Source organism: Haliotis cracherodii, unplaced genomic scaffold, assembly GCF_022045235.1.
Source record: "Haliotis cracherodii isolate W230 unplaced genomic scaffold, xgHalCrac1.p SCAF_7, whole genome shotgun sequence".
Lineage (NCBI taxonomy): Eukaryota > Metazoa > Mollusca > Gastropoda > Lepetellida > Haliotidae > Haliotis > Haliotis cracherodii.
Window position 1 is genome coordinate 34,132,597 of NW_027266330.1, and position 25,440 is coordinate 34,158,036.

Below are 25,440 nucleotides of genomic sequence, written 5' to 3' on the forward strand. Positions count from 1 at the left end.
TGTCAAGGTTTTGTAATTAAGAATGCTCTAAAGTCTTAATATCTGCAAAATTGACATTTTGACTTCACTTGCCCTTTACGTATTTTACTAAGTGCCACGTTTGTCTTTCCTCCTCCGTGATGCGCCTTACATCAGGAGTTGTGCCAAGTGTCCATACAACCGGAAGTCGGACAGTGTCAAGGAGAGACACAGTGGTAGTGTATTGTGCTCAATGACTTCTGAAAAGCTTTTACCGTTATGTGACTAAACGTTACATTTTTGTTACATTTCACATCAATCACAGGTTACTATATGGAAGGATTTCATGACAGAACATTTACGTCGAATATGGATACGTTTGTGGAAAGCTAACTCATGAGAAGAAGTAACGTGCTGTGTAAGGACATAAAAGCTGTTGTGCTTATGTCCTTCACTGATGAAAAAATACAAGTAGACCATGTTTTCACTGGTATACAGCACAACATATGTTGTCACCAGTACAACATTGTGTTTACCGTCCAACAATGTTTTCATCATGCAAACTACATGTAAACTGTTTGTTCAACGTGCAATCTAAAAGTAACACAACGTGTTTAACGTGCAAGCTACCAGTAAAACAATGCATTTACTGTAGAACCTACCGGTCAAACAACTTGTTTATCATGCACCCTTCCAGTACACGGTTCAGTTACTGTGAATCCTTAAAAGGAAAACTAAGTGATAAGTAAACTCTACAGTGTACACAATCCCACTACTGGATTTTAGATACGAGACTCATTTTGAACGATGAGGTCACGGACATATCTACCACTGGTTGTGCCCGTCACCATGTGCACTATATACTTAACTTTATTTTTCACAAGCTTTACAATACTAACTACCAACAAGGAATCTGCACAAGACGTCACAGGACCTGGAGAAGAACGTTTTCTTTTAGGACACACTGTGGCATACGTGGGGGACTTCTTTTTTGTTAAACAAAGCACAACGCCTGTTACATATGATAGAATCAGCATTGTTGCCGTCGAACAATCAGGAACAAATAATGAAAAGCCTGTGATGCTATCAAAGCCTCCAGAACCTGCTGCGGATGTTGCGGATGTCTCAAGTGTCCACGAAGATAGACCACACTTAGGGCCCAATAATGAAAAGGTAGTGACACAATCTAAGCCTCCTGTACCTGCTGAGGAAAGGCTAGAAGCAGAATCCAGTAATACAAAGGCTGTGACACGACCTAATCCTCAAGAATCTGGGGCGAGTGCTCAATTCTCTAATACGCGTGATGATAGGAAAGTGCTGGTACCACTGACTCTTGATAAGCTTCTGCTGTTCCCCCCTGAACCAAAGCCAGTTGCAATTCCACCCACTGTGGTGAACGACATACCCGTCAAGAATGGAAATCGGAATATTTTACAATTGCCCCTTGCTAGTTCACAAACGGATAGAGAGGTGGACCAAGATGTGTTATCAAGTACAGATAAACATCGCGACAGGATCAAATTGGATCGGGTTGCAACAGAAACATATGCACCAAGAGTTAGCTACCAGTTAGCACTAAAGACAAATAACCTTGTCAGTCATAACAAATACTTTACAAATCTGGGTCAAGAAACTAAAGTATATGATAAAGTAGATCACAGGAAAGGTGATGTGAAAGGGTTTACAACGCGTGACCCATCCATAGACACAGTAAAACAGTCACCGAGACAGTTTCTTGACAACAAAGCCACAGGGGGGAGTTACAAGACACGTCAAATGCAAATGACCCGTTCTGTGTTTGACAAATCAGTAGCCAAACGTGGTTTCAGGAAGGCATATACTAGCCCTAACTTTACTCGTCCTGGTATGTCCTCCATACAGAGATATTCGGACATGAAGCAACGTTTGCTCAAGCAACCCACAAGGATCTCAAACAACAGCTTAGTCAATACTACAGCAATGTTAGCATATTCAGTTCTGGAGCCAAGGACAGGTGAAAGACCTATAGTCAAGTTATCTGACTTTCTAACGAGAAAGACGCGTCCAAACGAATCCACGACCCACAAAAAAATTAACGCGAGTCGTTCCATAACTCCAACAACACTAAACAATCCAACTGTGAAACAAAGGGTATTTGAACAATCCAGAATCATCCCATTTCTTAGGCCACCCGAAATTCCAACAACCACAATCAATTCCACTGTACAAGAAAGGGCATTTGAGAAATACAATAACGTCCGATTTCTGAGGCAACCTGAAATTCCAACAACGCCAATCAGTCCATCTGGGCCAAAAAGGGTATCTGAAGAATTCAACATCCCATTCTTCAGTCCAACCGAAATTCCAATAACACTAAACAGGCCCAATGTGCAAAAAAAGACATTTGAAAAATTAAATAAAACCCCATTTATCGAGCCACTCGAAATTTCAACAACCCCAAACAGTCCAACTGTGAAACAGACAGCATTTGAAAATTCCTATAGGATCCCCTTTCTCGACCAACCCGAAATTCCAGGAAGGCGAGAAAGTCCTTCTGTGCAACAAAGAGCATTTGAAAAATCCAATAAGATCTCATTCCGGAAGCCACCCCAACTCCCAACAGCAAAATACAGAGAAACTGTGAAACCAAAAGCATTTGAAAAATCTAGCAGCATCCCATTCTTGAGGCCACCCGAAATTCCAACCACGCCACTCAGTTCAACTGAACAACAAAGGGTATTTGAAAAATTAAACATTCCATTCATTAGGCCACCCGAAATCCCAACAACACGTGTCAGTCCAACTGTGCAACAAAGAGTACTTGAAAACCCCAACAAAATACCATTTCTCAGCCCACCCGAAATTCCAACAACACCAGTCAGTCCAACTGTACACCAAAGGGCACTTGAAAACCCCAATTACATCCCATTCCTCAGCCCATTCGAAATCCCAACAACACCAATTAGTCCAACTGTGCAACAAAAGGCTTTAGAAGAATTCAATTACATCCAAAACAACAGGCGGCCTGACACGCCACCAACTCCAAACAGCCAAACAGAGCAACAGGTTGTCTACAATGTACACAACGACATCCAAAACACCAAACAACCTGGACCTGCAACATCAGCACCAACAACCTTTATCTATGACAGAATCCGACATCTTTCTAGAGAATCTAAAATCCCATCCATAGCAAGGCAGCCTGACCTTCAAAAAGCAACAATGACTGGCATGGACTCTGATGTTGACATCAATACGTTGATGCCATATGTAGATAAACTAGTTCTGTCCTCCACGCCAAGCTACGACAAGGAACAGACACAACAGGAGCTACTGTACCTGGACATGGAGGTTGACTACAATAGGGAATCAATAATATTACGGAACGGTATTTTCAGGCTAAGAAACGGTAAACCCCATGAACCATTTTCTGCACGAGAGTTAATTCAGTCGAAGGAAAGGTCCATCTCGGCACAATATACAATAGATGGTGGAACCACAAGTCCCGAAACACGTTTGGACATTCAAAATACCAACACGGATGAAATGGCGCCAAAGATCTTGTCTCTCCCTGCCGTCACTGACAGCAGATCAACAGCAGATCCCATCGACAATGTAACCACAGCTGAAGCAGAGGCCAGTCTTTACCGCCAATTACCTAACGGAACAACCTCTGACCACGTTGTGAAGGATAATGAAGGGGAAGACGTGGAGCTGGACACTCGTGTGGACGAGGCTCGAATAACAAATGTTACGGGAAGTCCTTCAGGGGGTCAGGTGACTACTTCTCAGGGAAAGACTCAGTCTCTGCAGATTGAAGCTTTTGAGAGACAAGCCATGTTCGTCGAACCTCATTTGCCGCAGTCAACATCGCAGGACTCGCCCAGTGGACCAGGTAATGTGTGACAATGTAAATGATGAATATTGTCAATATTGTAAATGAGAACACTTACATAATATATGCCGCACCACACAACAAATTAGTCCGTCCACTCGACCATATTCAGTTGTCAACAATAGTATTTGGCAGCCTCAAAGAAATGATTTCGCAGAGATTTCATGTGATTATCGTTAGGGTTTAACAGTTTGGCGCCTTTATTATACTACATACATACGCACGCACGCCCACACACACGCACGCGCGCACACACACACACACACACACAAGCACGCACGCACGCACGCACGCACGCACGCACGAACGCACACACAAAGTATATAACGGTAATGTATGAACCATATGCATATATTTTGAAAGTTGCAGTACATGCTAATTAATTCTAGTGTGTTCATATTGAAATATTCGGAAACCATATCAGTTTGATCAAAAGTATTATATACCGAGCTGTTAATAGCCCATTGGTAGATGTGGAACTAAGACTACTATCTACTGTAGATCTACCTAAACAGCTTATAAGGGGGTATATCAGCACATGGAGGAAAGCTAATCTGTCTCAGCTGACCTGCCATGAATACTTCATACGTGAAATTAATCGCCAAGGTTGGTAGCTCCCCCCGATCTCCCACACTGATACAAGAACGTACACACAACGCAGTCCCATTCTACACCGCTGTCAACCATCTAGCCGAGACAATCACTTCACCATTACATGCGAACCTGAACGAGGGTTCTCACAGGAAGTGTCAGCTGCGCATAGACGGAGACGTTACATATACATTTTCACTTCACTATAGTTTAAGGCAGAACAACAAGGTTCGATTCGCGACATGGGTACAATGTGTGAAGCCCATTTCTGGTGTTCCCCGCCATGATATTACTGAAATATTGCTAAAAGCGGCGTTAAACCATACTCTCACTCACTCACTCACTCACCTGAATATTGCCGACCCGGGTAATTCCTTTCCGTCTTCCGTGAGATGACACTAATGTTGTATGATAAACGAGGTTGCAGTCATCGTTGTTTGTGATTAAAAAACAATTTGATTTCGAGTATACATATGTTGTTGCAACTATATGTCCCATTCAAGTATAATTGTGACTGACAATTAAATTGAAACTCAACATGAAGTGATCTGCACAGGGGAATACGGAGCACCTGTAACAGTGGACTATGACACACTCTCTAACCGGGACAGGCTGCAATATGCGGAGGGATACAAACAGCACTACTTTAACCAGTACGTGAGTGACATGGTCTCCGTCAGAAGACGACTGTTCGACGATAGACCTACAAGGTATGGCAACCGAGGCGGCGGAAAAAGCATGAACACATATACCAGTAATATATGTATATATTATATATTATATGTAGTATATAGTGTCACACAATAGTAAAACTAGTCGTAGAAGTGGTACTTTGTAATAGTAGAAGTAGTAGCAGTAGTGGCAGTAGTAGTAGTAGTAGTAGTAGTAGTAGTAGTATTTGGTAATGGTAGTAGTAGAAGTTGTACTTTGTAATAGTAGTAGTAGTAGCAGCAGCAGTAGCAGTGGTAGTAGTTGATAGTAGTAGAAGTAGAAGTAGTAGTAATAGTAGATGTAGTAGTAGATAGTGTAGATAGTGTAGTTGTAGTGTAGTTGTAGTGGTAGTAGTAGTAGATTGTAGTATACTTAGTAACGGTAGTGGTAGTAGTCGTTTGTAAAAATAGCAGTTACGGTGCAGTAGCAGTTGCAGTGGTAGTAGTTGATAGTAGTAGATGTAGTAGTTGTAGCAGTATTGAGGTGAGGTGAGGTGAGGTGAAATTGGGTTTAACTTCGCGTCCAAGATTATTGCACTTATATATATATATATATTGCATGCACGTGTGTGTGTGTGTGTGTGCTAGTCCGGACTTATGCCGATTTATAGTGCTAGCTCACTGAGATACCATGCCGCAGTTTAAAATGAATACCCAACTCAGACACAGTATACTGACTCCGAGCCGACCAATCCTTGTTTTAGCCCCTTAATGCTGAGCGCCAGACAGGGTAACAACAAGTACCATCTTTTAACGTCTTTTGGTATGACGCAGCCGGGGATCGAACCCCGTACCTTCCGCTCTCCGGGCGGACGCTCTACCACTAGACCACGTAGGCGGTCTGTAGTAGTAGTATTAGTAGTAGTAGTAGTAGTAGTAGTAGTAGTAGTAATAGCAGTAGTTTGTAATCGTAACAAGTACCTTTATAAAAAGTAACATGTTTACGGGTTAGATTTTATTAACATCGTTTGGGCAGGAGAATTGAGGTGGTATATCGTCTCGCCAAGGAATACATCATGCATATACTGTCTGCAGTAAATAACACACGAGCGAAGTGAAATGTTATGAAACGTAACACTCGATGCCAGAACTAATGGCAGTGGTTTCCATGGCAATATCGTGTAGATCAGTATAGAAAATACATGCTAATTATAAATAACTTATCCGACACATATTACGGTGTTTGCAACAGCAGTTGATGTTTTGTTATTGCAAAGTTTTTATATTTGGATATTTTCAGGTTCTTGCGTGCAGGGTTATAATCTGGAAATATACGTTCATAAGTTGCAGGACAAAGTTCTACTCGGGGAAGTTACCGGAAGTAAGCGTCATCATATCATTCCATAACGAGGCTTGGTCAACACTCCTCCGGTTAATCCACAGTATACTGGACAGATCGCCTCCGGCCCTACTGAGGGAGATTATTCTCGTGGATGACCTCTCGAATAATGGTAAATAATTCTTATAGCTTTACTTTTCAAACTGCAATGATCCGAAGGATTTCCGTAAAGAGTCCAACTGATGATAGTGAGGGATATCAAAATGTGTCGTGATGGTAATGGAGAACCAGACTGTTACATGCCGAAATATTTAGTTTTTTTCCAGTAACAAACGCTCTTCTAGTAAATAAACATTAAAATACGGTGAAGCCTCATGATCATTAGCGGGGCTCGTTTCACAAAGCCATCGAAGTGCTATGATTGATGGTACATACAAAACGTCCAAGCCATAGAATATCCAAGCTGGATTATACGACGAAATATATTCCAAAGGGCGTAAAGGCAAACAAGAGTTGACAAGAACATTAGGTTTAACGTCCGTCCAAGATTGTTGCACTTATATAGCCACGTGCATGCACGTGTGTGTGTGTGGCTGCTTGTATTTGTCCGGATTAAAGTCGATTGTATCGTGCAAGCCTACTGAGACGCCATGCTGCAGTTTAACATGAATACCCCACTCAGACACGGTATACTGATTCCGAGCCGACCAGGCCTTATTTAGCCCCCTAATGCCGAACGCCAGACAGGGTAACAACAAGTACCATCTTTGAACGCTTTTTTGCATGACGCGGCCAGGGATTGAACCCTGGACTTTTCCGCTCTCTCTGCCACTAGGAGGTGGTTAAAAATAAATGACAAATGCACAGCTCATTCTCGGAACACTTGTGTTTATTCATGTCATCAGTGTAAATGATGTACACCAATATTTCCCTCTTTTTCTTGTCCAAGGTTTAATGTAAGATGGCTATATCTGACATATTTCATGTTCTCGCCAATCTCACTAAAATCAGACCTTAGTTCTCGCTACCGCTAAACAAAGATCTGAGGACATCCCATTATGGGTCACGTCAGACCGACCTTGCGCAAACTTTGACCGACCAATAGAATGACCAATCAGAAGGCAGCTTTCTCGTGCTTTACGCCACTAATTTCAAATTGGCAACTACGCTTTGAAACATATTTTGACAAATTCTCGATTACAAATTTGAAACCTAAACAAAAGAACATTCTGGAATGGCTAATAAATGGTCTAGATTGTATGGATAACCTGTAACTATCGTTCGGAATACCCCGTATAAAAAGTTTCGAGGTTGTATGATTAGAAATAACATTCCGACTGTCACTTTCATGATCTGGTAAGCGACGCTCTCATTGGTCGAATGAAAGGTCGTTCTGACGTGGCCCCTATTGGGATGTCTTCAGATCTTTGTCTAGCGGTAGCGAGAACTAAGGTCTGTCGGAGGATATGAAAATTACCTGTCTATCCAATAAGGTTATCTGAAGACTCCACTGGAGGAATATATAGCCACTCTCGTCAAGGTCACACTCCTCCGCACCACAACGAGACAGGGCGTGGCACGTGCTCGACTCCTTGGTTACGCTGCTGCACGAGCTCCAGTTCTGATCTTCATGGACTCACACACTGAATGTTTCCCAGGTAACTTTAAAATTGGATTTGGCCAAAACATTATCAAAACGTTTCTAGGCTGAAACAGTCGGCGAACCATTGACAACTATAGGTCCAAAATGAGGCGACAAACGGGATCGTTAGGTCAGGCTCGCTGACTTGGTTGCTGCATGGTTTCACTTCCCATTTGCGTAGATAGATGTCCCTGTCACTCACTGGATTGTCTGGTCCAAGCTCGTTTATTTACAGACCATCGTCGTAAAGCCATAGCATTGCTATGTGCGGCGTTAAACAACAAACAAGACAAACAGTATTAAACAATATCCGACTATATCATGAACATGTGAGTCGCTCGTCAGAAATACATGCAAAGGCAAGACAAATGTTCACCTGAAAATTCACGGACACAAAGTCATGACAGTGAATTGCATCGGACATCGTTCTGGTCACAGAAGGGGCGGTCGGGTAGCCTAGTGGTTAACGCGTTCGCTCGTCACGCCGAAGACCCGGGTTCGATTCCCGACATGGATACAATGTGTGAAGCCCATTTCTGGTGTGCCCCGCCGTGATATTGCTGGAATATTGCTAAAAGGGGCGTAAAACCATACTCAGTCACTCTGGTCACCGAAACCTAAAATTTGGAAATGACCTCCAAATGTCTACCATAAATCCTTTTGAAAGCCTTACTCGGGACTTGAGTGACGTAATTCTGAATAATGAATGATTTATGCAAAGTATTAATTGATTTTTGTCATTTTACTTGACAGTTGTACATAAGATCTGGCGAGATTTTTAGGCCCATGACGTTACATAATTTGAGTGAGTGCGCCGCTGTTGGCAATATTCCAGCAATATAACAGCGGGGGACACAAGAAATAGGCTTCTCACAATGTACCCATGTCGGGAATCGAACCCGGGTCTTCGGCGTGACGAGCGAACGCTTTAACCACTAGGGTACCCGACCGCCCTACAGATGATTGTTTAATTTAAATTAAGTCAATTCTTTGTTTGAGATAATGCATTACATAAATGGCCAATAGTGACAACATGTGATCCTCCTCTGTGATGTGGTGATAGATGAGGATATCATATACCTTACAGAGGTAACTATATTCAACTAGCGTAAGATATCTTCCGTCCACAGGCTGGCTGGAACCATTGTTAGAGGTAATATCACTGGACCCTTCTACCGTTACCTTCCCGGTGATCACCCCTATTGATCCCGATGACTTTAGTTCCCGGGCGTCGTTGCCTACACATCGAGGCGGTTTCAATTGGGGAGGCTTGAGGTTTGTGTGGGACGCCATTCCTGCCAAGGAACAAAACAAAAGAACAGAGACTGAACCGATAAGGTAAACTGTTAGTGAGTGATAATGGAGTGTGGTGAAATGTGGTTTCACTTTGTCACTAACCTACAGTGTGTGGCTTCTTATACTAGTAGGACGTTTTGGCTGTTTTATAGTGCTAGACCAATGAGATACCATGCTGCAGTTTAACATGGATACCCCACTCAAACACATAAATACCGTCCGAGTCGATGGGCTTGTTTCAACGGGGGGTCGTTTAGCCTAGTGGTTAAGGCATTCGCTCGTCACGCCAAAGACCTGGGTTCGATTCCCGACATGGGTACAATGTGTGAAGCCCTTTTCTGGTGTCCCCTGCCGTGATATTGCTGGAATATTGCTAAAAGCAGCGTAAAATCAAACTCACTCACTCTTCGTCTTTATGCTGAGTGCCAATAACAAGTACCATACTTTAACGTATTTTGTGTGGCCGACATTCCGCTCGACGGGCAGACACTCTATCAAAGACACCGTTGAGGCAAGAAGTAGAAAAGGGTGCACGGCAATGGCCTGTTTCATATGTTGCATGTATAACACATAGAAATGGATGAGTGATGGAGTTTTGGTTTACACGCCGCTATGAACAGTTGTTCAGGTGTATCAGTTGTGTCAGCTTCATGTGAGAGGAAATTCCGACGTGAATCAAGGTAAGGCGCTGATGAACCCACATAACCAGAAAGAACTGGGATTCAAACCCACGAACAAAGGGAAGCAAGAAAACAAACTGCTTGCCTGAAGGGTACATTGACCTGTACAAAGACGGTACATGACCTGATCAGTTTGTGCGTTATTTCCAGATCCCCCACCATCCCAGGGGGAATATTTGCCATCAACAAGGCCTTCTTTGAAAAACTCGGAGGTTTTGATCCAGGGATGATGTTCTGGGGAGGGGAAAACCTGGAACTCTCTTTTAAGGTGGGTGACTATTCTTTCAAATGTTGAATCGTTTATAGAGCGAGCCAGAATTGTAACCTGAACAATGACTAGGTTCATTAAGACTCTCAGATCACTGTCATGATCATCACGTGTGTGAACAATTCAGTAATAGTAGTAGTAGTTTTAGTAGTAGTAGTCGTAGTAGTAACAGTAGTAAAAGTGATTATTGTAGTTATAGTAGTTGTAGTAGCAGTCGTTTTAGTAAAATTAACAGTTTTAGAAGTAGTAGTAGTGGTAGTAGTTTTAGTAGTAGTAATAGTTGTAGTTGTAGTAGTAATTATAATAATAATAATAGTAGTAGTAGTAGTTTTAGTAGTAGTAGTAGTAGTAGTAGTAGTACCTTTATAAAAAGCAACATGTTTACTGGTTAGATTTTATTAACATCGTTTTGACAGGAGAATTGTAGTAGTAGTAGAAGTAGTAGTAGTAGTAGTAGTAGTAGTAGTAGTAGTATTGAACACTGCCATACGCGGTTGGATTCCGGGTAGATCTAGGCTGGGGGGTTGTCCAAGTTTCTCCAGGGGTGGATCGGGAGGTCATGGCTGACATAGCTGATTTCGTGTTACTGTGGCACCGATGGAGTATCGTTGAATATGCAATCAAATTGATTATAACAACACGTTTCACACTTGCTCCAGGTTTGGATGTGCAATGGCAGTATACTCCTTCTGCCATGTTCACAAGTTGGTCACGTGTTCTGGAACTCCAACCCTGTCACGTGGCCAAACAGAGAGGATGTTGCCAACGTTAACTCAGTGAGAGTAGCGGAAGTGTGGATGGATGCATACAAGAACTATGTGTATGATCCATCCTTCCTGAAACCAGTGAGTATTTGAAGTAGTAGCAAGTGGTGGTGGGAGAAGTAGTAGTGGTAGTAGTAGCAGCAGTAGTAGTAGTATTAGTAGCAATGGCAGTAGTAGTAGCAGCAGTAGTAGCAGTAGACATAGTAGTCGCAGTAGCAGCAGAAGCAGTAGCCATAGTAGTAGTAGTAGTAGCAGTAGTAGCAATAGTAGTAGTAGCAGCAGTAGTGGCAGCAGTAGTAGCAATAGTAGTAGTAGTAGCAGTTGTAGCAATAGTAGTAGTAGCAGCAGTAGTAGCAATAGTAGTAGTAGCAGCACGTATAGTGAGCACCATCATTACACGTTATGGGGAGTAGCACGGTTTGTAGTAGTAGTTTTTTTCTGTAGGCTAAACAGCAACACTTCTAAAACGTAAAACGTTTACTAGTTATGTAAATCTTATAAACATCGTTTCAATAGGACAATTACGGGGACATAACCCTCCGTCAAGCTCTGAGGCAGCGCCTTCGCTGTCACGACTTCCACTGGTACATGCGCAACGTCTACGCGGAGAAGCAGGTCCCCCTTCGTCTCGTCGCATCTGGAGAGGTTAGACCACGTGACCATATAGGATCTAACTGGGAGAATATGCACATGCCTTCATATATGATCACTTCACGGCAGAAGGAAATGACTAATGGTGAAGGATACCTTTGGGTAATGATATTGTTGGTTGTAGTAATTACAGTAGTTGTAGTTGTAGTGATGACGGTGCACGTGGTGGCGGTTGTTGCGTTTGTAATGGCGGTGGTGGTGATGACGGTGGTGTTGGTGGCGGTGGTGGTCGTAATAGTTGAATATGTAGTAGAATATGTAGAGTGCGTCATGGAAAATGATAAATACCATTTTTTTCTGGAATACGCTCGTATGCAGCCTCAGACTTATCCAGGCCAACTAACCTGATCTTGTCCTTTTTGATAAATCCCATGAATATTATTGAATTTTCTGTCCCTTTTGACAATAATGCGATTTACAAGATTTAGAAAACAATATGGCACGAATTGTCACCTTTGCATCCCAAGTACCAAGCTGGCCGACTCCCCATTGTTCTCGGTGCCATAGGTTTTGGTACATCCCAATCTGTTGACTGACATTGGGGTTTGCTACCAGGACTACAGCCTTCTGACAATCTGGGTAATACAGGAGAATTTGGGTAATCTTCATATTCTCCGAAAGGTTCTGGGTTCGACTCGGCATTGCGTCCTTGGAGAAGTGACATTCGCTGTCTTGGCTGCGTGTAGAAGGGGAAAGGGCCCTGAAATGATGATGCGCCTAACCAGCCTGACTGTGCCAGGATCACCCAAACCCTCTTTGCTGCATTTATTTATTTTTTGTAGTAGTTGCAGACTAGAAGAAGTGGAATCTTTATTTAGTGCATCACTGTTAGATATATTTAGCCACTCGTGGCCCAGTGGTTAAGGCCACTGCTCATCATGTCGAAAATCCATGTTCGATACCACAAGGGCACAATGCACGAAGCAACATTTATGATGGTATCGGATTGTTGCTGAAGACGGCGTAAAGTCACTTACTTTTGTAACGTATATTTGATAGGTTCGACCTGCTGGGTCTGGTCACTGCGTGACAAGCCTGAGTGGACAGAATCTCCAACTGAGGCCGTGTCAGGGACAGGGTGTAAACCAGGTAAATGCAGGGTGTCCAGTAGCGAGCGGTGGACGCACACGATGTAGCTGGGTGGCACATACTTCCGAACCAATTCTTAGTGTATGTCATTCATTGATCCCTGTAGAGTTCCCTACCGTGGTCAAGTGGTAGAGCGTCCGCCCGGAGAGCGGAAGGTCCGGTGTTCGATCCCCGGCCGCGTCATACCAAAAGACGTTAAAGTGTACTTGTTGTTACACTGTCTGGCGCTCGGCATTAGGGGGCTAAAACAAGGACTGGTCGGCTCGGATTCAGTATACTGTGTCTGAGTGGGGTATTCATGTTAAACTGCGGCATGGCATCTCAGTGGGCTAGCACTATAAATCGGCATCAGTCCGGACTAGTACAAGCACACACACACACACACACACACACACGCACGCACGCACGCACGCACGCACGCACGCTATGTAAGTTCAATAATCTTGGACGCGACGTTAAACCCAATTTCACCTCACCTCACCTGTAGAGTTGTTTTCAAACCAAACACCACGCGCACCATACCACAGTCAGTGGTAATAATATTACAGCTATCTGACGTCGGTTTGTAAATAACCGAACTGACCTGAAAACCAGTAGGCTACTGCACCGCCTCTGTTGTAAGAGTATATGTGATAGATGGATGCACAGTTAGACAATGTGAAACATGTGGAAATGTAATTAGAATATGGCATGGATTGAGTCCAAGGTTTTCGGGGCGTGATCTGTGGTGTGTCGTGTGTGTCGTGCGATCTGTCATGTGTGTCGTGTGATCTGTGGTGTGTCGTGTGGCGTGTGGCGTGTTGTCTGTTTTTTTGTGGCGTACAACTTGTTTCGGTGTTTCATATATTCTTAGCTGTGGCAAATAACACAACAAGGAGACTTCCAACAGGATAACATGTTCATCTGCACTTTGGACATGACCAGCCTCCATCTGGACCGGACATGCTCAGACAGACACAACTGGGAATACAGGGAGGTAAGCCGAGTGCCATGGTTGGTTGAACATTTTAAAGAATAATACCGTGAACAAGGGTGACGTTTACATATAGTTGCATTTCACCATGTATGTACATTGTAGATGATGTTAATCTAATACCACAACGTACAAGCTGCAATTTGACATTGCTTATTTCAGAGGTTTTCAAAGTGAACATACCCGATAATTTCCATAACAACAGTGGAATAATTTTCCCAATTTTCAAGTGGTCAAAAGGACCCATATCATAACTCGTCCTTTTTGTTTCTACAACGCTCTCGGGTCAGTCGGGGGTAATAGTTGGTAAATGGACAGAGGTGCAATGCCCGTGTGTTGGTGTATTTTGCATCTGCAGTAACTCCGTGTTCCACATCCTCTTTTCAGGACAATACTTTGTACCATCGGTTTCTCCAGCTCTGTCTCCAAGCCAACCCAGATGGCATCATTGAAATTACGATCTGTGACTCCTCACCCTCGCAACAGTGGAACATTATCCGGACGTAGGTCTGCAACAGTTGGGGAATATAGGTTTTCATTCTGCCTGACAGTGGTACATCATGCGGACATAGGTCATCAAACAGTCTGGTAGTGGTACATCGTGCGGACATAGGTCTTCATACTGCCTGGAAGTGCAACAGTTGGGGAATATGTAGGTCTTCATTCTGCCTGACAGTGGTACATCAGGCGGACATAGGTCATCACACAGTCTGGTAGTGGTACATCGTGTGGACATAGGTCATCACACTGTCTTGTAGTGATACATCGTGCGGACATAGGTCTTCATACTGCCTGGAAGTGCAACAGTTGGGGAATATGTAGGTCTTCATTCTGCCTGACAGTGGTACATCGTGCGGACATAGGTCTTCACACTGCCTAGCAGATAGACATCAGACTGACACAGGTCTTCACACTGCCTGGCAGTTAGACATCAGGCTGACACAGGTCTTCACATTGCCTGGCAGTTAGACATTAGGCTGACATAGGTCTTCACACTGCCTGGCAGTTAGACATGAGGCTGACATAGGTCTTCACACTGCCTGGAAGTTAGACATCAGGCTGACATAGGTCTTCACGTTGCCTGGCAGTTAGACATCAGACTGACATAGGTCTTCACACTGCCTGGCAGTTAGACATGAGGCTGACATAGGTCTTCACACTGCCTGGCAGTTAGACATCAGGCTGACATAGGTCTTCACATTGCCTGGCAGTTAGACATCAGACTGACATAGGTCTTCACACTGCCTGGCAGTTAGACATAAGGCTGACATAGGTCTTCACACTGCCTAGCAGTTAGACATCAGGCTGACATAGGTCTTCACACTGCCTGGCAGTTAGACATCAGACTCACATAGGTCTTCACACTGCCTGGTAGAGAGAAATCATGATGACATTTGTCTACAATTTACCTGGCAGATAGACATCAGTCGGATACAGGGAGCGACACTACGTGACAGTTTTATTTCCTATGAGTATTTATAAAATGTATTTATGTTTTGAAAATGGCTTTGTAATTGTAATGAAATATACCTGACACATTACATATTCCATTAATTACACATCTTTCTGAAGCAATTTGCATGAAACATGTACTTAGCCAGGTGTCAAATTTCATTCGTATCCGTAATGCCAAAAGCATATTGTATTTGTTACGTGTAGGGTATGATATACATTTAGTAGGTATGTACTTCTCACGCAGTGTTTTATACCGGACACAAACCATCAAAAATTGTATTCATCTTCGACGTAACCTTCATTACAAAGAGTGCACAACCTCTTAATCTCTGGGAATCTTGAAATACCTGTCAGTTTCTAATTTGTGAACATGGGAACAGCACTGGGGGCTAAGTCTGGTCTGTACAGTTAAATCACCCACCCTACTGCCCAGACTTAGCCCCAAATCACTATTTCCTGTTCCGGCAAATCAAATCTGTGGGAGACGCTTCCAGGATGACGAGGACATGAAGGCTGCCACAGTGGCGTGGTAAGAGGGCCAATCTGCGGATTTCTATATATGGTAGTAAAAGCTTCAAGGACAAATAGAATAAGTGAAGTGAGGTCAATGGAGATTATATAGAAAAATAGAAGTGCAAAAGATATTCTGCGACTTGGTCTTAAATTGAAGTTGCAAAACTTATTGAATGCCCCTCGTATTAGATGAATGAATATCTCCGTTCATGAAAAGGAACAATGATTCCCGCCGACCATGCTTCGGGAAAGTGTGCAGAATTGAATATGACATTTGAGAAAGGTGGCTGGAATTTATTTTTTTAAATTATTTGTTCCCAAAAAATAGTTGATAAAAAATATTTGTCTTCTGGTTTTACTCAATAGTTCGTGGGTCATGCTGGCTGTCCTGAAAGTATGTTTTGAAGCAGTGAATGTGAAAATACAGAACCCACAAGAACACAGGTTCATAGTGTTGGAGGAAGGCTGGGTTGGACTTTCTGACACGTTATTTCTCTGGCCAAAAACAGATCTTCGTCTCGTCCTCTCATTATTGCGGCAAGTCGACTGAAACCACTAACAGACATCACCAAAGTGTCGCATTCTGACAAAATATACTGGTCCAGGACAACCTTCTCCATCGCCGAACACTCAAACGTCCCCGATGGGCTATCTATATGAACAATTTGCCCTTTTACATCTAGATAGGAGTCGGGAATGCCTTTTTAAACCGATTTCTGACCTGCTCTGAATCCGTTGCAATGAACAGCTTATCATAGCCCGGATGTAGTCTATTTTTGAGAAAACGGATCAGGCTTTCCGGATCATGCCGATGAGCCTTTCGCCTGTCATCTCTCGTGATTGTCCGGTATTTTCCCATTCGTATATGGGCACAGACTAGATTTTGGTAATTTGGATCAATTGTTCCAACTATTTCATCGAATACATTTTGTGTTTTATCCGAAAGTTTGAATAGTTTTTTAAATGCCTATTTATAAATATGATAAAGATGACTCAATTTCCGAGCCCAAGCGACTTTGTGAAACAACGGATATATCATGAGATAAGGAACCAAATCTATATTTCCAGTGTACATAGTACTGTCGTTCTGAAACATTGCTTCCAGATCTCATGTAGCCATAGCAACACCCATGCCATTACCATCCATATCATCAAACCATTCTTTTTTCAAATGTGCTAATGTTCTACTATCATGGGGCGGTCGGTTAGCCTAGTGGTTAAAGCGTTCGCTCGTCACGCCGAAGACCCGGGTTAGATTCCCGACATGGGTACAATGTGTGAAACCCATTTCTGGTGTCCCCCGACGTGATATTGCTGGAATAGTGCTAAAAGGGGCGTAAAACCATACTCACTCACTCACTCACTCTACTATCAAATGTCCATTCCACGTCCTTAGGGATGACGAACTCTGAGATGTCACACGGCTTGAACATACTAATGCAAAACAGCCGTCCTAACATCTGCGACAACACAAAGGCTGTGACAATCCCCTTCTGTCTGTCCGCCAGCCCGCCACAACGTCCTGTGTTACAGGTGTAGACGATGTACTTATCCTTGACTGTCTCCTTTTGATCTGGTCTTCCATGCATGTTCTTATCACTGATTCTGGATGATGATGTTCTCATTCCGCAAGTTTCTCCCATGTTCACGATGCTAAACACATACATCTTCACCTGCAGGGCGCATGGAACACTAATACAGAGGGTCACACATCCAAGGAAGACCCACATGAGACGTCCATTCTGAAACACAAAATAATTAATCCATCATTATAGACTTCTTGGGCGCCTGAAGGAGCCCATGCTGCCAAGAAAACTGCGGAGTCTAAGGCCACTGAGCCACCCATGTCCATTAAAAGACGTGAAAGAGGCGTGAAGTGTGAAATTATTTCTTGATAACAGTTTCATTATTGTTGTTGAAGATGGGCAAGAGGTAGCCCTGAAACGTCGTTATAAAATGTATTGTGTAAAATCGTTAATTTGTTCGGTTCAACATTTCACGTGAGGTGAGGTGAAATGGGGTTTAACGTCGTCACGTTCACGATTATTGCACATATATAGCGGCGTGTACATGTATGCACACACACGCGCGTTCTGTGTCTGCTTGTGCTGGTCAGAACTGTTGAAAATGGAATAGGGTTCGAATCGCAGAAGTCACCATCAGCATCGTAGCCTAGTTCGTGCGTTTCAACAAAATGGCAAGCATCTGCGAAACAAAAGACCATTGTTCTCATCCCCAGTCGTGGTATAGCTGGATTTTAACTGAAGCAGAGTAAACCTTACATGATTACAACAGGTGTAACATAATCTGTTCCCACGATGTGTACAATGCAGCTAGTATGATGATATACGAACCACAACCCTCTATGACCAAAACCGGTCGAGGGTTCGATCCCCTCCGCGTCACACCAAAAGACGTTAAAGGATGATACTCGTTACCCTGTCTGGCGCTTGCCATGAAGGTGTAAAACAAGGACTGGTCGGCTCGGAGTAAGTATACTGTGTCTGAGTGGGGTATTCATGTTAAACTGTGACATGATATCTCAGTGGTATAACACTATGAATCGGCATCAGTCCGGACTAGTACAAGCAGCCACACCAACATACGTGCATGCACGTCCCTATTTAAGAGCCATAATCTTGGACGCAACGTTAAACCCAATTTCACCTCTCCTACGAACAAACTGTGAAACTCGTCCCAGGAACCAGTGAAGGTCTTCCGCTGTGAGGCATGTTCCTCACGCACCTGTTGGCTCAACTAACAAAAGTGTGACACTGCAATCTTTTGGATTCCTCTGGACTACACCAACTAGCATTCGCGTTTCCATAGAAACTCTGGCATCTGTCTGTAAATACCGAATTCGTCCACCGAAATAAACAGGTATCATGGTGCGTTTAAAGTGTCGTGCATGAACCTTTACTTTCTTGCCCCTACATATGTTTGTGGCTGGTGCCATCGATGGGGAAGGGAACACCTACCTTCCCGCTAACACCTGGCGTCATCACTATTTGATAGTGATTTAGAATAACATGTTTATGATGCCGTTGGAATCGGACCATGAACTTCCTTTAGAATATGGACATGTTTTTGTCGCTTTTTTCTATATCAATTATATATCTCGATTAGATTATGTAAAAAAACATTGTGGACGAAGACGCCCTGTAGGGGTTTCCAAGTTCGTAATATGCAGTGTGTGGGTGAGTGAATGCCTTAGTGCATGGGTTTCGTGCTAACGTTCAACACATGGCATGGCGTAAAACACCGAAACTTGCTTACACACATGTCGATGTTAAGAATTAAACTGGATCTTTGGCGTTGTGAACTAAATTAAATTTAAATGCTTAAACTACTGGACTTCTCCATAACATTCTCCATTGTCATAAATGTAAGTCCCCCACACGACCGTCAGTTTTATGGCACAAACATTTTACCTTGGCTGTAAATCGGAGTGAAAGATCCTTGGTGATGTCAGTTCCTCCAGTTCTTCCTCGGTCCTGCATTCCAGCCATGCGAAGTTCTGCCAGTGTTTGGCGTACTCGGCCTTGCCTGCTACGATCATGTTGAGGATCTCCCATATCCAGTGAGTGCTTGGAACATTGCATAGTATACAGACTTTATTTATCTTTATATTCTTGTGTGATAAACATATCTTCAAGCGGACACTTTGGGTGGCACCTCAAACAGAGAAGGGCCATCCTGTCCACACAAAATGTACGGGCGTTTACAGAGCACTCAAAGACCATGGTAGACGTAGATATTTCAAGAAGGGTGTGTTGCACGTGGGCAACCAGCGTGCAACTTCAAACGCACGCCCAGTTCACAAGGTACAGAAAAATAACAGCCAGGAGCCTAGATGACAGTCTAGGGATACTAATGGGCCTGGGGTCCGTTCCACAAAAAGTGATCGTAGCGCTACTGTAGCACTACGATCGCTTTGTGGAATCGGGCCCTGGAGAAAAGGGACTTGGTCGGACCTTAGTGGGAGAAAATCTCCCAGATCATTGATGGATTTTGAGATTTTGATGGTCTTCTCAATACACTTGAGGACGATGATTTTATGGAGTAAAACCATGGCTTCCTGCTTATTATGTGTCTAAATATTTCACTGATTTCACCATCTACACAGATGCTATAAAGCATTCATCATGCGACCTAGTTGAAACACATGTAAAATAACTACTTGTGAAGAACTGCATTAAACAATGTAGATGTATTTTAATTGTCGTCCCTTATAGGTATTTTTCTGAAGGTTTTATGAGAGCGTTTTGGACAATATGTGTGATTTGTTACATCCATACGTGTTTATATTCCGCAATATAAAAAATGTAATGTTTGTTGTTTAACGCAGCATTCCGCAATATTCCGGCTAAATTATCGAGTCTGGACCAGACAGTCCAGTGATTGACATCATGAGCATCGATCCATACAATTTGGATACGATGTCATCCATACGATGTATCGACTAAGTCAGCGAGTCTGACCACCCGATCCCGTTAGTCGCCTCTTACGACAAGCATTGTCGTCTTTTATGGCAAGCATGGGTTGTCGAAGACCGATTCTACCCCGGATCTTCACGGGTCGAAAGTAAAATTGAAAAAAAATAGGACACATGAAGTAGAAGACATAATTTTCGATCAGCTTAGAAGCTTCATGGCGGACCAAGTGATAATTCGTGGTGGGGATTATTATGCTACAACCTGTAGACCCGTGAAGACTCCGGGGTAGAATGGGTCTTAAGCAACCTATTGTTTGTCGTAAAAGGCGACTAATGGGATCGGGTGGTCAGGCTCGCTGACTTGGTTGATGCATGTCATCGATCCCAATTGAGAGGATCGATGCTCATGCTATTAATCACTGGATTGTCTGGTGGAGACTCGATTATTTACAGACCACCGTCATATAGCTGGAATATTGCTGAGTGCGGCGTTAAACAACAAACCAAACCAAATACAACCTGTAAATTACGCAAAGGTATACCGATTTCAAGGATAATACAAAATATAATGTACTACTATCAATGTTGCGAATGTTGATACATTAATAGATATATTTACAAATGCCACAAATGAAGCTGGATATTGTTTTCTTACTCATCTTAATAGAAATAGAAGTGGAAAATGGTTTGTCAATGATTGTTGACAGAGTAGACGGGAACAAATGTGGGTCAAAGAAGACTTGGAAAAAAATAGATGACGGGAACACTATCGGGCGTATCAAAGCGTTAAGAATGAATATAAATGTTTGAGACGAACAAAACAAAGCGAATACAGAAACAAAAAACATTGAGGGTTTACATGATTTATTAAAGAGATTGATCAAGCTCCCGGTGCCGTACTAGAGAATGTCACAATAGCAACTATACAACTTGTAAGATTAGTTTGGAACAGTGGAATGATAATTTCTCAACTTTATATCTTGAACACGTGAATGCGAATTTGACGTAGATTTCACAGTATTACATGAAGATCATGGTCATATTACTGAAAACTCGAATATGGATATACGTGCAGAAGAAAAAGATGAAGCAATAGACAAACTAAAACATGGGACAGCACCTGGGAATGATCAAGTAATAAGTGAATTGTAATGGAAGGAAATCAATATGTAATAAACTATCTGTTGACTCGTATAACGGATAATAATAATAATAATAAATATTAAATCAATCTATAAACTTGCTTAGAACCCTATGCTAGAAGGCCCAGTCGTCTAAGGCGCCGCGATTTGCTGTGCAGAGTTGCGTCCTTGGGCACGCCAGAAACCTATGATTGTGGGTTCGAATCACGGTTCGCCCCGATTATGTTTCTAGGTTTGTCAGCACCATACCCGTGCTCGTGGGTTTCACCGAAATGGTAAACGTCTGAGACCTGCATCACTTCGGGCGTTCCTCCCACAGTAAGCTTACACGCCCTGATATAACTGGAATACTGTGAAAAGCGGTGTTAAACCCAACTCACTCACTCACTCACTCACTCACCAAGCGAAGGTCTCTGCAGGGTTGCTGATCTTCTCAATACACTGCACACAAACTCGATGCAGTGGTCGTTCAGGTACCCTCTCCTTGAAAGGGTCTGGGCCGACTTGATATGGCACTTCGCTTGGTTGACACTGACTTCTGTAACGTCCAGTAGTACAGAACCGTTAACAAAATCAACACTGACATTGCGATTATGTTCCACATCCTTGGCTCGTTTTAGAAAACTGTGGAATGTCTTGTTTTCATCATGAGTATTGAAATGCTTCACAAGAGGATCATCAGACAAATACATACATGCGTGCAAAAGTGCACAGAACAATTCTATCATGAAGAGCCTCCACATTAATCAACCCACGCCCTCCCATCATAATTGGTAAATATAAGAGATTGAGGGAAGAGCGAGGGTGGTGGGAAATACTGTCTGCCATGATTCTCCGTGTGACGGTGTCAATACCCTGAATTTCTTGTTTCGTCCAATCAACAACACCAAAAGAATACGAAAGAACGGTCACAGCTTAAGTATTTGTTGCTTTGACTTTATTGCGAGTGTTCAGCTCTGAACTCCAGATTTTCTTAAGTCTTCATTTGTCAGCTATCAACAAACTCAGCAAATGCCACTCAAAGAAGTTCTACATTTGTCCTCTGCCCGAAGTTTGTCCTTGATGTGGGCATTCTGGAGTGTGTCCCTAACCTCCATTATTATTATTATTAATCAATCCACGCCCTCCCATAATGATTGGTAGATAAAAGCGATTGTGGGAAGAGCGAGGGTGGTGGAATCTATTGTCTGCCATGATTCTCCGTATGAGGGTGTCAATACCCTGAATTTCTTGTTTCGTCCAATCAACAACACCAAAAGAATACGAAAGGATGGGTACAGCATAAGTATTTGTTGCTATGACTTTATTGCGAGCGTTCAGCTCTGAACAGATTTTCTTAAGTCTACATTTGTACTCTGCCCGAAGTTTGTCCTTAATATGGGCATTCTGGAATTTGTGACAATGATGATGATACAATTAATTACCTAAGCTGTGCTTTCAATATTGATGGATCTATCCTGAGTATGCTGTTTAATGCCGATGGCATCGCTTTGATTGCTGATGAAGACTCACTTCATCGTATGCTTAACTTTGCAGATATATGGCGCAAACCAATGGCGCTTTAGCATTGATGTAATAAAAGTAGACGAAAATTGCCCACTATAGAATCCAATCTGTACTACAATGTATTTTTTTTTTTAAATGTAGAGAGACATATGCTTAGAATATAGTCATCATGCCTATAAATATTTGGGTCTTGGGCTATATGAGCATCTACATTTTACATCTAAGGAAATTGCTAAGTCTGCCGGGACGGCACTCGGTGTTATGAAATGTAAATGTGTGCAACGGGTGTGCAGTGCGTGTGTAACCCGTTGAGCACACGTGGGTAACTCTATGCACACGTGTGTAATTCGGGACCATGTTTCAGTTGAAATTAACAAATATTTCATATGAATAGTGAGAAACAACAAAACAGTGAGATGTGAATATTGAGGTAATGAGTGGCCATTGACCTGGCTTCACCAGACCATCAACACAAGGACGCCCGTCTTAATTAGTGTTCGGTTGCTGGACTTTAATATGGCATGCACCATTCCACGAGGGTCCAGCCTAGCCATTGTGGCTACCCGACAGTAGAACAACACTGAATTTAGACGAGAGTTTATTGATTGGGAAACCCCCGAATTGATACGATTGTCGCGGGTTGGTAAATGTTCGCCATTAATGAAGTGATAGTTTATGGATTGTGGACATATTCGTTTTAGGTTTTGCCCACATGAGTCATTTCAGCTGATTGCAAATATAACGTTATGATCGAGCAGTCACCACCACTAATGTCTTATTATTTCACGTAGGAATATATTCCCATTTCACCACATTAATGTAGTAGTAGTAGTAAAATGTTTATTAAAGTGTCACACGCACAACATGTACAATATAAAAGCGATGCACATAAGATAAAAGGTGTATGGAGTGCTTCCAGGCAGACATTGGCTTATGAAACACAATATACAATATAAACAAAATATATACATAATATACATAATGTGAGAAGTAAATTTAGCTACGAAATCAGAAGACTCACAAGAAACAATAACAAACTCCTCGATTCAACAACGAAAGAAAATGAAAGGACAGGTAGGGAGAGATGTAATTTAATAATCAGGGCGACGACTGTCGTCTCTTAAACATTTTAAAAAGCTTTGCGGCAAGCAATTTTTGTAAAACGTTTGAATTCATTAAGTTGGTTGGTTTGTTGTTTAACGCCGCACTCAGCAATATTCCAGCTATATGACGGCGGTCTGTAAAAAATCGAGTCTGGACCAGACAATCCAGTGATTGATATCACGAGCATCGATCCATCGATCAACCAAGTCAGCGAGCCTGACCACCCGATCCCGTTAGTCGCCTTTTACGACAAGCATTGTCGCCTTTTACGGCAAGCATAGCCCAGCAGGCATTACAACGTTGAAACAACGTTGAAACAACGTTGAAACAACGTCACTCTTCAACGTTGAAACAACGTTGCAAATTGGTTTCATATGAAAATTGAACTGACGTTGACACTTCAACGTTGTTTCAACGTCAGATGTCAACGTTATTTCAACGTAGCTTCAACGTTGTATCAACGTTGATGTATCAGAGGACCCCTTGTAAACCTTGAAAAAGTGGGTTTTTTTCAGTACAGCATCATCAAGAAGTGGTGGCCTCCCTGATATTTGAGATCAGTGAAATATTCTAGACGGTCATAATACACACCAAAAAACGAACCTTTATGTTTTAGTTAAACAATAAATAAGCTGAGCTATAGCTAGCTTAATTAGGGTGTTAACAAAAAACTAATACTGTAAATCAGGAAATTAATACGACTGCTGACCCCTAACCAGAAATGCCACTCAATATCAATGCCAAGGTCACTGATTGGTATGAGATGGCCTCAGCAGTGAAAACTCACCAGCTGCCCATTGTGTAATTCCCTTCCTTTGAATGGTTTGGGTTTCCAGCTATATGATGGCGGTTTGTAAATAATTGAATCTGGAACAGACAATCCAGTGATTGACAACATAAGCATCGATCCACGCAGTTCGGACCGACGACATGCATCAACTTAGTCAGCGAGCCTGACCACACGATCCCGTTAGTCGCCTTTTACAAGCGCAGTCGCCTTTTATGACAAGCATGGGTTGCTGAAGGCCTATTCTACCCCCGATCTTCACGTGCCTATTCTTTGAATGACATTGTTAAATACTTATATCTGAAGCTGATGATGAATGAACAACAAAGATACATTGTTTTCAAAAATTGTATTCAAAGATAATTAAAAAAACCAACTTAATTTCAAATATATACAACATAAGCTCTTCTTTTTTCTGGGTGGCAAAGAGGTCCTAGTGCTTAGGCCTTCCATCTCCCCCCCCGTTCTGCCAGGGGCATATTTAAGAAATCGACTGATCATATCCTGAAGTTCCGTTTCCATTGTCTTTGGAAAGGTCACGAGGACTGAATCTGAAATAATATTAACATGCAATTTAATACTATTATTAAGTTATTCAAAACTTGTGTGTATAACATTAAAACTAAAACGACAGATATTGTGTTATTATATATAAAAGAATCTTAATTATGAATATCCCCTAAGCTTACTCACTGAATGAAATAGTATCACAGATACATTTCC

The 25,440-nt window shown here is 42.5% G+C and overlaps 1 protein-coding gene and 1 pseudogene across 1 annotated transcript; one reads left to right on the top strand and one right to left on the bottom strand.

Annotated features, from left to right (window-relative positions):
* The first annotated feature begins 1,038 nt into the window (after positions 1–1,038).
* Positions 1,039–15,763, top strand: LOC139448824 (uncharacterized). Its single transcript, XM_071230352.1, has 11 exons — positions 1,039–3,832; positions 4,980–5,133; positions 6,418–6,584; positions 7,906–8,070; positions 9,185–9,392; positions 10,181–10,298; positions 10,958–11,143; positions 11,579–11,815; positions 13,656–13,778; positions 14,163–14,278; positions 15,664–15,763. The coding sequence occupies exons 1-11, from the start codon at positions 1,039–1,041 to the stop codon at positions 15,761–15,763; spliced, it is 4,368 nt and encodes a 1,455-aa protein (XP_071086453.1).
* A 426-nt stretch (positions 15,764–16,189) lies between these two features.
* LOC139448825 (uncharacterized) lies at positions 16,190–19,302 on the bottom strand (annotated as a pseudogene).
* Between the last annotated feature and the right edge of the window lie 6,138 nt (positions 19,303–25,440).